Source organism: Gigantopelta aegis, chromosome 6 (assembly GCF_016097555.1).
Source record: "Gigantopelta aegis isolate Gae_Host chromosome 6, Gae_host_genome, whole genome shotgun sequence".
In the NCBI taxonomy this organism is placed as follows: Eukaryota; Metazoa; Mollusca; class Gastropoda; order Neomphalida; family Peltospiridae; genus Gigantopelta; species Gigantopelta aegis.
The window spans coordinates 54,377,832-54,390,274 of NC_054704.1; the positions used below are offsets into that span (position 1 = coordinate 54,377,832).

At 36.8% G+C, this 12,443-nt stretch overlaps 2 protein-coding genes across 2 annotated transcripts in view; both read left to right on the forward strand.

Annotated features, from left to right (window-relative positions):
• The first annotated feature begins 280 nt into the window (after positions 1 to 280).
• Positions 281 to 3,747, forward strand: LOC121375031. Its single transcript, XM_041502239.1, has 3 exons — positions 281 to 394; positions 811 to 964; positions 3,488 to 3,747. The coding sequence occupies exons 1-3, from the start codon at positions 307 to 309 to the stop codon at positions 3,603 to 3,605; spliced, it is 360 nt and encodes a 119-aa protein (XP_041358173.1). The 5' UTR covers positions 281 to 306; the 3' UTR covers positions 3,606 to 3,747.
• A 7,363-nt stretch (positions 3,748 to 11,110) lies between these two features.
• The window catches only part of LOC121374030, a 28,433-nt gene continuing 27,100 nt past the window's right edge, over positions 11,111 to 12,443 (forward strand). Inside the window, exon 1 of the mRNA XM_041500907.1 lies at positions 11,111 to 11,310. The gene's annotated coding sequence lies outside the window, so the exon portion shown is untranslated. The remainder of the gene's footprint in view (positions 11,311 to 12,443) is intronic.

Genomic DNA, 12,443 nt, shown 5'->3' on the forward strand with positions numbered 1-12,443 from the left:
ATAGCAAAGGGAGTTTGTTCATTACTTGACGTCAGGGAACGTCATATCTGATGACGCCATTTTATATGGGCAAGTTGTCTTATTGAGCGTTATTATTTATGCACCAAAAATAATTCAAAATCAAGTATGAACTTTCAGTGTTATTATTAGCAAGTATTATTGAAATTTAATTATAAGTATTGTCTGTTATTTCTTTTACGTCCCTCAGGGTATATTTATATACGTGTGTTTGTCACGTGTAAAATGACTGGTTGTATAAAATATTTGTTTTATAGACGAGTGTACCACGGAAGACTGGACAACAGTATGACCTGTCGTCTCGCAGTCATGGACTACGACGGCCTAAATTTACATAAGGCAAAGATACAACACCCCACACAATTATACCTATATGGTTCGTATTTTCAAAGTAATATACTGAATATACTGTGGGTTGATGGGTTGGAACTGAACGGAATTAAACATAATATTTAACGGCACCCCATCACAAAACACACATCAGCTATTGAGTGTCAAACAAAGGTATACGACAATCAACATCAATGGTGATGATAATGCTGCTGCTGCAACGTAGCATGCCAACATAAAATCTTCAGTAAAACAGAAACAAACGTTATGATTAACTATAAAAACAGTGTATCGAACTGCTGCAAACATAAAAGATAATTACACAGATGAACCTATACAAAAGTATCAGCTATTGGAACATTATTTTTCCTGAATGGACAGTTACTCAGTTATTCTCATTTGCTTTTTTTTTTTTTTTTTTTGTACCGACTAACAGATTGTTCTCTTTACTGTTTGTACCAGGTAATATCTTGTACTTGATTGAGAGTAGCAAATGGAAGATCAATAAAATAGAACAGATCAATGAAACTCCTTCGGCTGGCCTGGAACTAGTATGCAAACGTCCAATTATAGCCATACACCAGGACACAATGTTTCAACTCTGTGACATTAATGGGTAATTTACATTCACATTATAATTAATGTGTCAGTTTAGAGAATGTGTTGATTTTTACATTAAGTTATACAGTACTCTGGTGTGTTCTTAGATGTTTGTATGTCCGGTGTGTTCTTAGATGTTTTATCAATCGTTATGTTCTTAGATGTCTGTATGTCTGGTGTGTTCTTAGATGTCTGTATGTCAGGTGTGTTCTTAGATGTCTGTACGTCCGGTGTGTTTTTAGATATCTGTATGTCCGGTGTGTTCTTAGATATTTGTACGTCTGGAGTGTTCTTAGATGTCTGTATGTCAGGTGTGTTCTTAGATGTCTGTACGTCCGGTGTGTTTTCAGATATCTGTACGTCCGGTGTGTTCTTAGATGTTTTATCAATCGTTATGTTCTTAGATGTGTGCACGTCCAGTGTGTTCTTAGATATTTGTACGTCCGGTGTGTTCTTAGATGTTTGTACGTCCGGTGTGTTCTTAGGTGTTTGTACGTCCGGTGTGTTCTTAGATGTCTGTACGTCCGGTGTGTTCTTAGATGTCTGTACGTCCGGTGTGTTCTTAGACGTCTGTACATCCGGTGTGTTCTTAGATGTCTGTACATCCGGTGTGTTCTTAGATATTTGTACGTCTGGTGTGTTCTTAGATATTTGTACGATATTTGTATGTCCGGTGTGTTCTTAGATATCTGTATGTCCGGTGTGTTCTTAGATATTTGTACGTCCGGTGTGTTCTTAGATGTCTGTACGTCCGGTGTGTTCTTAGATGTCTGTACGTCCGGTGTGTTCTTAGATATTTGTACGTCCAGTGTGTTCTTAGATATTTGTACGTCCGTTGTGTTCTTAGATACCTGTATGTCCGGTGTGTTCTTAGATTTTTGTACGTCTGGAGTGTTCTTAGATGTCTGTATGTCTGGTGTGTTCTTAGATGTCTGTACGTCCGGTGTGTTCTTAGCTGTTTGTACGTCCGGTGTGTTCTTAGATATTTGTACGTCTGGTGTGTTCTTAGATGTCTGTATGTCTGGTGTGTTCTTAGCTGTCTGTACGTCCGGTGTGTTCTTAGATGTGTGCACGTCCTGTGTGTTCTTAGATGCGTGTACGTCCGGTGTGTTCTTAGATGTGTGCATGTGCTGTGTGTTGTTAGACGTCTGTACGTCTGGTGTGTTCTTAGATGTGTGCACGTGCTGTGTGTTGTTAGATGTCTGTATGTCTGATGTGTTCTTAGATGTGTGCACGTCCGGTGTGTTCTTAGATGTCTGTACATCCGGTGTGTTCTTAGATGTCTGTACATCCGGTGTGTTCTTAGATATTTGTACGTCTGGTGTGTTCTTAGATATTTGTACGATATTTGTATGCCCGGTGTGTTCTTAGATATCTGTATGTCCAGTGTGTTCTTAGATATTTGTACGTCCGGTGTGTTCTTAGATGTCTGTACGTCCGGTGTGTTCTTAGATGTCTGTACGTCCGGTGTGTTCTTAGATATTTGTACGTCCGGTGTGTTCTTAGATATTTGTACGTCCAGTGTGTTCTTAGATATTTGTACGTCCGGTGTGTTCTTAGATACCTGTATGTCCGGTGTGTTCTTAGATATTTGTACGTCTGGAGTGTTCTTAGATGTCTGTATGTCTGGAGTTTTCTTAGATGTCTGTATGTCTGGTGTGTTCTTAGATGTCTGTACGTCCGGTGTGTTCTTAGATATTTGTACGTCTGGTGTGTTCTTAGATGTCTGTATGTCTGGTGTGTTCTTAGCTGTCTGTACGTCCGGTGTGTTCTTAGATGTGTGCACGTCCTGTGTGTTCTTAGATGCGTGTACGTCCGGTGTGTTCTTAGATGTGTGCATGTGATGTGTGTTCGTAGACGTCTGTACGTCCGGTGTGTTCTTAGATGTGTGCACGTTCTGTGTGTTGTTAGATGTCTGTATGTATGGTGTGTTCTTAGATGTGTGCACGCGCTGTGTGTTCTTAGATGTATGTATGTTTGGTGTGTTCTTAGATGTGTGTATGTCTGGTGTGTTCTTAGATATTTGTACGTCTGGTGTGTTCTTAGATGTGTGTACGTCCGGTGTGTTCTTAAATGTGTGCACATGCTGTGTGTTCTTAGATGTATGTACGTCTGGTGTGTTCTTAGATGTGTGTACGTCCGGTGTGTTCTCAGATATGTGTATGTTCAGTGTGTTCTTAGATATTTGTACGTCTGGTGTATTCAGTTTACTGAAGATTTGGTGTTGATGGGTTTCACTGTACTAGTGTAAGAATTGACGCTTTTTTGTTTTGTTTGTTTATTTCTTAAATAATGGGGATTGCTTTTTTATTGTAATGCAATTGCAGGCCGATAGGAACCCGGGGCCGGGGCGTTTGCTCCGCACCCCCACTTCAGGACCAAAAATGTACACTTGTGCTCCCCACCAATAGAGACTGTACTCTACTAGACTGTGTCCTGCCCCTACTTCAGATGTAGTTCCTACGGGCCTGTATTGTTTAATAAAATGTTTAATAAAATGTATCTCTGATTTATGTATGGGTTTTTTCTCTTCCCACAGTGATATAGCACATATATACGCCATAACTATATCGAACGAGGAACAGAAGACTTTCTGCAAAGTTATCATGAAAGCTAAAGTGATGATGATCGTTGAAACGCCGTACATTGCCTGGTAATCATTCTAGGAACAGCTTGGTGCTGATCTTGTTTTACACCATTAGAACAAAACCAGATATCGTTGTTGTTGTTATTATTAATAATATTACTATTACTACTACCATTATTATTATTGTCATTTTAAGTCGGTGTGTGTGTGCGTGCGTGTGTCTCTCTCTCTCTCTGTCTATCTCTCTCTCTCTCTCTGTCTGTCTCTCTCTCTCTGTCTCTGTCTCTCTCTGTCTCTCTCTCTCTCTGTCTCTCTCTCTCTCTCTGTCTCTCTCTCTGTCTCTCTTACTGTCCGTCTGTCTGTCTGTCTGTCTCTCTCTCTCTCTGTCTCTGTGTGTGTGTGTGTGTGTGTGTGTGTGTGTGTGTGTGCGTGTGCGCGCGTGTGTGTTTGTGTGTGATTAGTTCTATAATTGAATAACGTATAAATATGTCTGATTAATATACACCTATTATAATTATAGCTTGGCAATCCGTCATCATCGCTTGTGGTCATACCTATTATTACCATTGTAGTTGTGTTGTTGTCATTGTAAAAGATTAGTGGGTGTAACAAAAATAATGTGTAACAAATTTGTTATAGCAAACATGGATGGTTTTTACAACAAATTTTAAGAAAACATACAATTTTAAAATATTTACATTAACACTAATGATAATTGATTAATGACCATTAGGCAGAAATCGAATAAATTTGGATTAAACAACATTTTGAATTTATCTAGAATGTTGACGTCTGCCTCTATGTCGTAATCAAAGAAAGAATATTATATACGTGTAAGCAATTTGTTACAATAAAACGACATAGCCTAAAGGACTTCTGCATGAAGACTTTTGAGAAATAATTTCGATTACAAACTTATTTTGATATTGCTAACACTCTATATAAAGGGAATTTGTAAGGCCCAATATCAATTGTCCGTAATTCTTTTTCATATACGTATACGTAATTCATAATACATTACTGTTGTCGAATGCGAATACGTGTACGTAAACGCATTAATGGAATCTACTCAAACCTATTGGTATTGAAAGTTATCGTTACGGATTATGTATCACAGATACACGCGTAATTAATAATGCATAGAATGGCATATTTCATATACTTGTTTTGATGCCTGATTGAATTTGAAACTTTGACTTTTGAAACTGACTTTTTATGCTTTTTAAGACTTCACATTAGGAAGTAAAGTAATAGAGTTGTTTAGGAGGCAGGAGGAGCTGTGTTAATACCATGCATAACAAATTCCTTAATTATCCAATTATGACTTAGCGAAGTTCAAATACTTTTTGTGTCAGACATTAATAGAAATCATAGATACCAACTTAACAGAATCAATGCAATACTTTATCAAAGTATATGAGAGAACTTTGATTAACCAATGTTTTTTCATAACCAAGAAACATGTTTGAAATCTAGATTAGCTAACTTACTTTTGTCATTCATCTTTTGTCTTCTATAGGCATTTTAGTTTTAGTGTAGTCTAGAAATTATTTTTTGCAGTTGGATCGAAATAAAATTTCACACATTTCATCAGTATAATTTTAATGAACACGTAATATTCTAAAGGTAGATTCTTCATCATTAAACTTCAGTCATTGATGTTAAAGGTGTATTCGTGACTTTACAGACATTTTGTCATACTCCCGGCTAACAAGGTTTTTTTTAATGAAGTTTAATATCTTATAATTAAACTGGTTTATTTTAGTATTTTCACAGGGGTGCTGTGACAGGGCAATGCTGTTACTCCCAGCTTTTCTCTCTGTGTTACATTTGTACATCGTTGTGTATAAACCTTTCTTTCGCCGCTTTTTAAAATTCCCTCCCACCCTACCCATTACTGATGCTTTAATAAATATTGTAGTTATAAACACATTTGTATATGGAAGATATGCTTTGTATGTATAGCAAATACTGTACTTATTTTAAGTAACTTTTTATGAGATGTAGATACTAGCATGCATGTTACATTGTTATACAGTATAATATTTAATTATGCATGTGTGTACATGAGAACATTCTTCCATAGTGTCAATTGTTATTCTTAACTCTTAATTATTAACTTGCTGCCGTAGAGCTTTTCCTTTGCTTTCTTAGAGATAAATTGTGTGCATACTGAACAGTAATTGTTGTATGTGTTGGACATGATGAACAATTGTGTTAACCGGACTAGTATGATTGTGCACGACAGGTTGCTTAAACATTGACTGAATATATTAACTGATGATGCGGAACATTCTGTCATCGCGGATCGGAGTTGATGTGTATGAAATATGGAGGGCAGGCTGGTATCGTGCATACATATTACAGTGTTTAATGCACATGTACGTTGCATGATGATTTGATTGCTTTCAGGAGCAGGTTACTCTGAAAAGCTGGTGGTTTTTACCCAATGATAGTTCTTACCCAATGGATCAAGCCCTCCGAAGGGCTAAACCTAGGTGGCCACCTCGGGAGACCAACCACGACGGCCCTCAATAGGCTAGGTTCCAGTATGAGCTGCAATTCGGTAAACTAAGTCAAAATCTCTAAATAGCTCAAATTTTATTTTCGATGAACTATTCCAAATCATGCACCAAATTACCTCATGAAAACTGCAGTCTTTTTATATTTTGGACAATCCTACAGGACATTAAAAATTCAATAGCATCACAAGTGTTCCCGCCCGCTACCGACCCTGGTCGGGCTGTTGGTGGCAGGCGCTAGTCCCTCCTCCCACCTACCTCAAACCCGTTCCTGTCCTGGACGGAGGAGCCGGAGCAAGTCGACACCAGCGCCCATGACAGGCGTGTGCTACACTAGCTTGTTCTGATTGTGCACTTTAAGTCCTTTGGCCTGACCTGACATGGTAGTGCTTCCTTTGCTCTGCTATGGTTGTACCCTTGGGGACTGAAACTTGTTACGGTCTACCCTACGAGTTTCAGAATGGAATGTGCGTAGGTGGTAATGTTGAGTGGGTTCTATGGTCCTTTATATCGTACATGTATATGATATACTCTGCTATGGTTTCCCCTAGAGAGTAGTTTAGTTTGAGTTAGGTCGGTAACAGGACCACAGGTGCTGTGGAATTTGGAATGTCCCGTGGGATTAATGCCAAAGGGAAAAATAGTTGTGTGGGTTCTTCGGTATTTTATGTAATACTCGTAGTTGGCATCTTCTGCTATGGTTTCCCCAAGGGAGTAGTTTGGGTGTTGTTATGTTCGGTACCGTTGTAGGTCGATACTGAGCATAGGTTAACCACTTATACGTGTGCATACTGGAAGGCTGTCCTGCTATGGTTTATTCTAGAGGGCAGTTCGCTTGTTAGATTTATATTATGCCTGCTCACCATATCGGTTTATTAGTATTACTTTGTAATAAAGATCTGTGGAATTTTCATCCAATTTATGTGTTAAGTTATTATTTATTATTAATCTAGAAAATATCTTAAATTAATGAATGAAACTACATAAAAATGACATTTTTTTGCTCAAAATATTAATATTTGTACATCCAATGTGTTTATGGTATTCCTAATGGTTGTAATAGCTTAAACATTATTTTTCTTTGCATGTACCAAGTTATTGAAGGCAAAATTTTGTTTGCGCTACTAGAATCAAAATGATTCCTATTAAATTATAGATGGTAATATTATGCTAATTGTTTTTACCTGTATATAATTGCCACCTGTCCATAACAACAACTTCTGATAGGTCCCTTGGGTGTCTGTTATATACAGGTTCGACTGTATATATATCCTTTCATTTCCGATCTGAAGTTCATGTAACTGATCGTTAGTGTAGGCTTTTAAAGGGAATTCAAAAATTCAAATACAAAAGTTCAATATTTATGGTAGATCTAGATTTTCATTAATGGTGATATGATTAATTAATTGAATACTGCTATCAGACAAAAAATACTTTGCATTTTAAATCATCCCCAAGAGTGGAAATGTCACAGGACATGCATATTTTAAACCAGTTGTTTGCAATACAATATAACGTCTAGACTCTAAAAAGTTTTATAAGCACTAGGCCTGGTCTGGTGTTTATAAAACTTTTAGAGTCTAGACTCGAGACTCTAATAGAGTCTGAGACAGTAATGTCATGACAAGGCCATAGAAACTGTATGCGTTTGACGTCACTGGATTGAGTGTGGACTCTAAAAGGTTTATTAGCAGGGGCCCAGGTTGGAGTTTCTGGGTGACAAGTTACCACTTGATGGAACGAGTGATGCGCTACGCTGTACCAGTGCAATTATTCCCTGCATCCTCAACATACTACTGGCGTAGAACAGGGGAGCTGCTTCTTCACCAAGAAAAACATCTACAGTCTAGTGTTTTTTGGGTGTGTTTTTTTTAACATTTTAACATTTATTGGACCTCCGATAAACGTCAGGGCCAGCAATAAACATCACAATAATAAATAACGAGCGTAAATAAATGTCAGATTCCAATCTACTCTAACATGACCTCTGGACCGAATTGAATACCAATATGGTATTTCTTTTCATAAATTTGTTGATCAACGGACTTTTGGAAATGTTTAGATTTATAGCATTTCTATTAATTTTGCAATAAACTACCTTTTTCAAGAACAAAACGACTTTTATTAATAATAGCAAACAAGTAAAATATTTGAGTTCATTGCAAAACAACACGCTAATGCATGTTTCTTTTCAAAGTGTCATTTCGCAATAAAATATCAAATTGCAATAATAATAATATAAACAAATTTCCGATTCCAACCTACTCTAATATGATCTCTGGGCTCAACTGAACACCTATTCATCAATGAACTTTTGAAATTTTCAATTAATTGCATTTCCATTAACTTTGATCAATAATAACAAATTTCATTTCCAATTTTTTTATCAATAATAACAAAGAAACAAAAAATATTTGAGTTTATTGTAAATGCATTTTTTTCAATGGGTCAAATTGCAAAAAAAAAAAGAGTTAAATTTCCGATTCCAATCTACTCTAACATGATCTCTGGGCTCAACTGAACACCTATTCATCAATGAACTTTTGAAATTTTCAATTAATTGCATTTCCATTAACTTTGATCAATAATAACAAATTTCATTTCCAATTTTTTTATCAATAATAACAAAGAAACAAAAAATATTTGAGTTTATTGTAAATGCATTTTTTTCAATGGGTCAAATTGCAAAAAAAAAAAGAGTTAAATTTCCGATTCCAATCTACTCTAACATGATCTCTGGGCTGCGTTCAGCCAGACCGAGTGGTAAATTTTATATTTATTTGATTTGCATTAACTGCCTTTTTTTCAACAGAAATCGGCTTTCTCATCACCTCAAAATCACTGTATGTGTTTAACTGGACCTGGGGAACAAATTCCCATTCCAACTTTGATCAATAATAACAAACAAGAAAATTTATTTGAGTTTATTGGAAAACGACACTCAACAGGGAAGCTGCACGTCGCAAATAAAGGCAGTCGACAACGTCACCGTCTTGGTGTTTGATCGACAGTGTTCACGACAACGGACGATAAACATATTTGGTATCACTCGTTTGCCAGATACGTATTGATTATTTGGCACCCCTTACGTACTAATCGTTGTGCCCTTCCCCCTCCGAACCATAGGTGTCAGCTGGAATTTTTCAAAGAAGACAAGACATGTTATCACTTAATATTAAAATATAAGCATGGTCAGGCATATATAGGCATGGCGAAAGTAAGTGAACATTTGGGAAGGGATCTGACTGGTTGAGATTTTTACGGGGATTTGAGGACATGCTCCCCCGTGGAAATTGATATACATTTTCTTGCATTCTACACGTGTTATTCATTATTACATATACTGACAAATGCAATATTTTAAAAATGCACTTTTCACAATGGGTAACATCTGTATTCAAGTGTATACGTCGAATATATATAGACCCACACACACACACAGAGAGAGAGAGAGAGAGAGAGAGAGAGAGAGAGAGAGAGAGAGAGAGAGAGAGAGAGAGAGAGAGAGAGAGAGAGAGAGAGAGAGAGCCGTACGATCTAATCAAATAATTCGTTACAATTACTATCGCAAATATCGTGAAGGGCTTTGTATTAAAACGTGACTGAACTCTGGTTTAACTCCTTTTACGTCATCTTTAGGACTCAAGATCGGGGCCATCATTCCACAGAGACTTTTGAAGACATTATGAAGTAAATATAAATTGATTATGGCTAATGTCAATATTTTAAATATGTAAAGCTAACATATAGTTTAACTGACGAATATAAAGTAAACAAATATTTCAGGTCTAAATTCAGGAGTGCGGAAGTGCCCCCCTCACCCCCGCATACCCATGTCCCAATATGTGGACACCCTTGATAGGGGTGGTTACGTGATGTGGGTGATCATATAGAAATATAGAATAAAGAGTAGATTCTACTAGTGAATTTTATTTTGATTATGTTACACATTTTTATTTTCCACCAAAAATATAAATTTTGTAGGCATACAGTCATATTTATAGATAAAATAATATAATGTGCACACTGCGGGGAAGACAAAAGTCAATAGTAAATGGGTAATACCTTCATAGCAATAATATACAATATAATGATATATGTTATGTATCAATGTTGTCTGTTCTATGCGTGGTAGCAGTGTTCAAATTCTTACACAATTTAATTATCTGTTTTGAATTGTCGCTGGACAGCAGTTGCGTTAATTTAAATATTGATGGTTTATTATAATAAAGAGGTTTAATATATTTATCTCTTATGGTACTGTAGAAAGGACACACTAGAACAGAGTGATACTCGTCTTCTACTACATTGATATTGCACACACTACAAATTCTATTAATCCTGTCAATATTGTGGTATCTGCTCGTTTCTATAAAGAGATTATGGGAAGATAATCTATATTTACTCAAAATATGTTTATATTTAAGGGCAATAGGTTTCTTAAGATAAGTTTGTAGGCAATACTTATTAACAACGAATTTGTGTAACAGACATTTTGGAGAATTGTTGAATACAGCAAACATAGATATAACAAACTGATCAGTCATTCTCTATTTTGAATGTACAGTGAAACCTCGTTAGTCCGGACAGTATGGTTATTAAAAAAAACGTCCGGATTAACACATTTCCGGATTACAGAAATGTACGTGATGAGTAACCTCCCTTGATTCACAAACAAAATGAAAACGACACATTTGATTTTTAGAACCAAACATTTCTTCAACCAGTTTTGTTCTCTTGATCCGCCTCGTGGTGTGAATAAGCGCTATTTGCATGTCCGTGAGGCCAGTCTACTATTCTGTAGTGTACTGCCAGGTGCTTGTCTTATAGTTAGAAAATGCGATTAAATAAAATGAAATACTGTTTAAGACATGTTGCATTGTTGATACTAAATGTATCAACATTTTTAAATGTTTGTTTTAAAAAAACATTTTTAAGAGTTGTTTTAAAAAACAACAAACACTTGTGAACTATCCGACTAACACTAAATAAACACAGGTGAATAGTTAAATAAACTGCGGTGTGAAACCCCGTGCAGCCATTTTATCTCTGTCGATTCCTTGAGCGTTAATTGCCTTAATTGGTGGATTACTTTTATGTTCAATCAGCGGCGACCGGTCAAACGAAGCAATTTGCCTTTACTTTTTACATTTGTTTCAGAATTATGACCGTCCGGTTCCGGAAGCTGAATATCTTGATTAATGAATAACTTTACTGAGTAGTCGTTTCGTTTTGCAAAAAAACGTCCGTAAGGTGAGGATTCCGGACTATTGGAGTCCGGACTAACGAGGTTCCACTGTATTGCAATTTTCTACATTTTAATTATATTATATGTGACCAAGTGAGAAGCAGGTGTCGTATTTGACTAACCCAGTCAACAGAACGTGGTTTTCTTATGCACTCGTCATATAGGGTGGTAGAACACTTTCAAAATACAGCAAACATTTAGGGATAGACGGAGGTGGGGGCAGATTCTACTACTTTGAAGAAGAAATTAGGAATATGCTGCTAATCCTGAGCTGGGGGAGGGATGAATTTGGCATACAGAGCATATTCTACTATTTAGTGGAAAAGTGGAATTCCTTTGTTTGTTTTTTTGTTGTTGTTGTTTTGTTTTTTGTTTTTTGTTTTTTTTGGGGTGGGGGGTATTATTATTATATTTTGTTTTTTACACGATTTTGCCAACACCTAAACTTGGTCGCCTTAGGCCTGCGCCTAGTCGGCCTATGCACTAATACAGGCCCTACCGACCTCGGTGGCGTCGTGGCAGGCCATCGGTCTACAGGCTGGTAGGTACTGGGTTCGGATCCCAGTCGAGGCATGGGATTTTTAATCCAGATACCGACTCCAAACCCTGAGTGAGTGCTACGCAAGGCTCAATGGGTAGGTGTAAACCACTTGCACCGACCAGTGATCCATAACTGGTTCAACAAAGGCCATGGTTTGTGCTATCCTGCCTGTGGGAAGCGCAAATAAAAGATCCCTTGCTGCTAATCGGAAGAGTAGCCCATGTAGTGGCGACAGCGGGTTTCCTCTCAAAATCTGTATGGTCATTAACCATATGTCTGACGCCATACAACCGTAAATAAAATGTGTTGAGTGCGTCGTTAAATAAAACATTTCTTTCTTCTTTTTTTAATACAGGTCCGTTTGTTTAGAATTTTAAACGGGATGGAAACGACACCAGTCACTGTGCGTCTTACAGTCACTGTTTGTGTAGTAGTAGATTATGTACTTCATGCGATATAATTGAAATTGGAGACGAATTCCACTATTTATTCTTATGAAATTTTTTGAATATTCTCGGAAACAGTATTTACATCCTTTTATTCATTTTAACTTATTTTCGTGCTTATATCCAATTAAGGTTCAAGCATGCTGTCCAG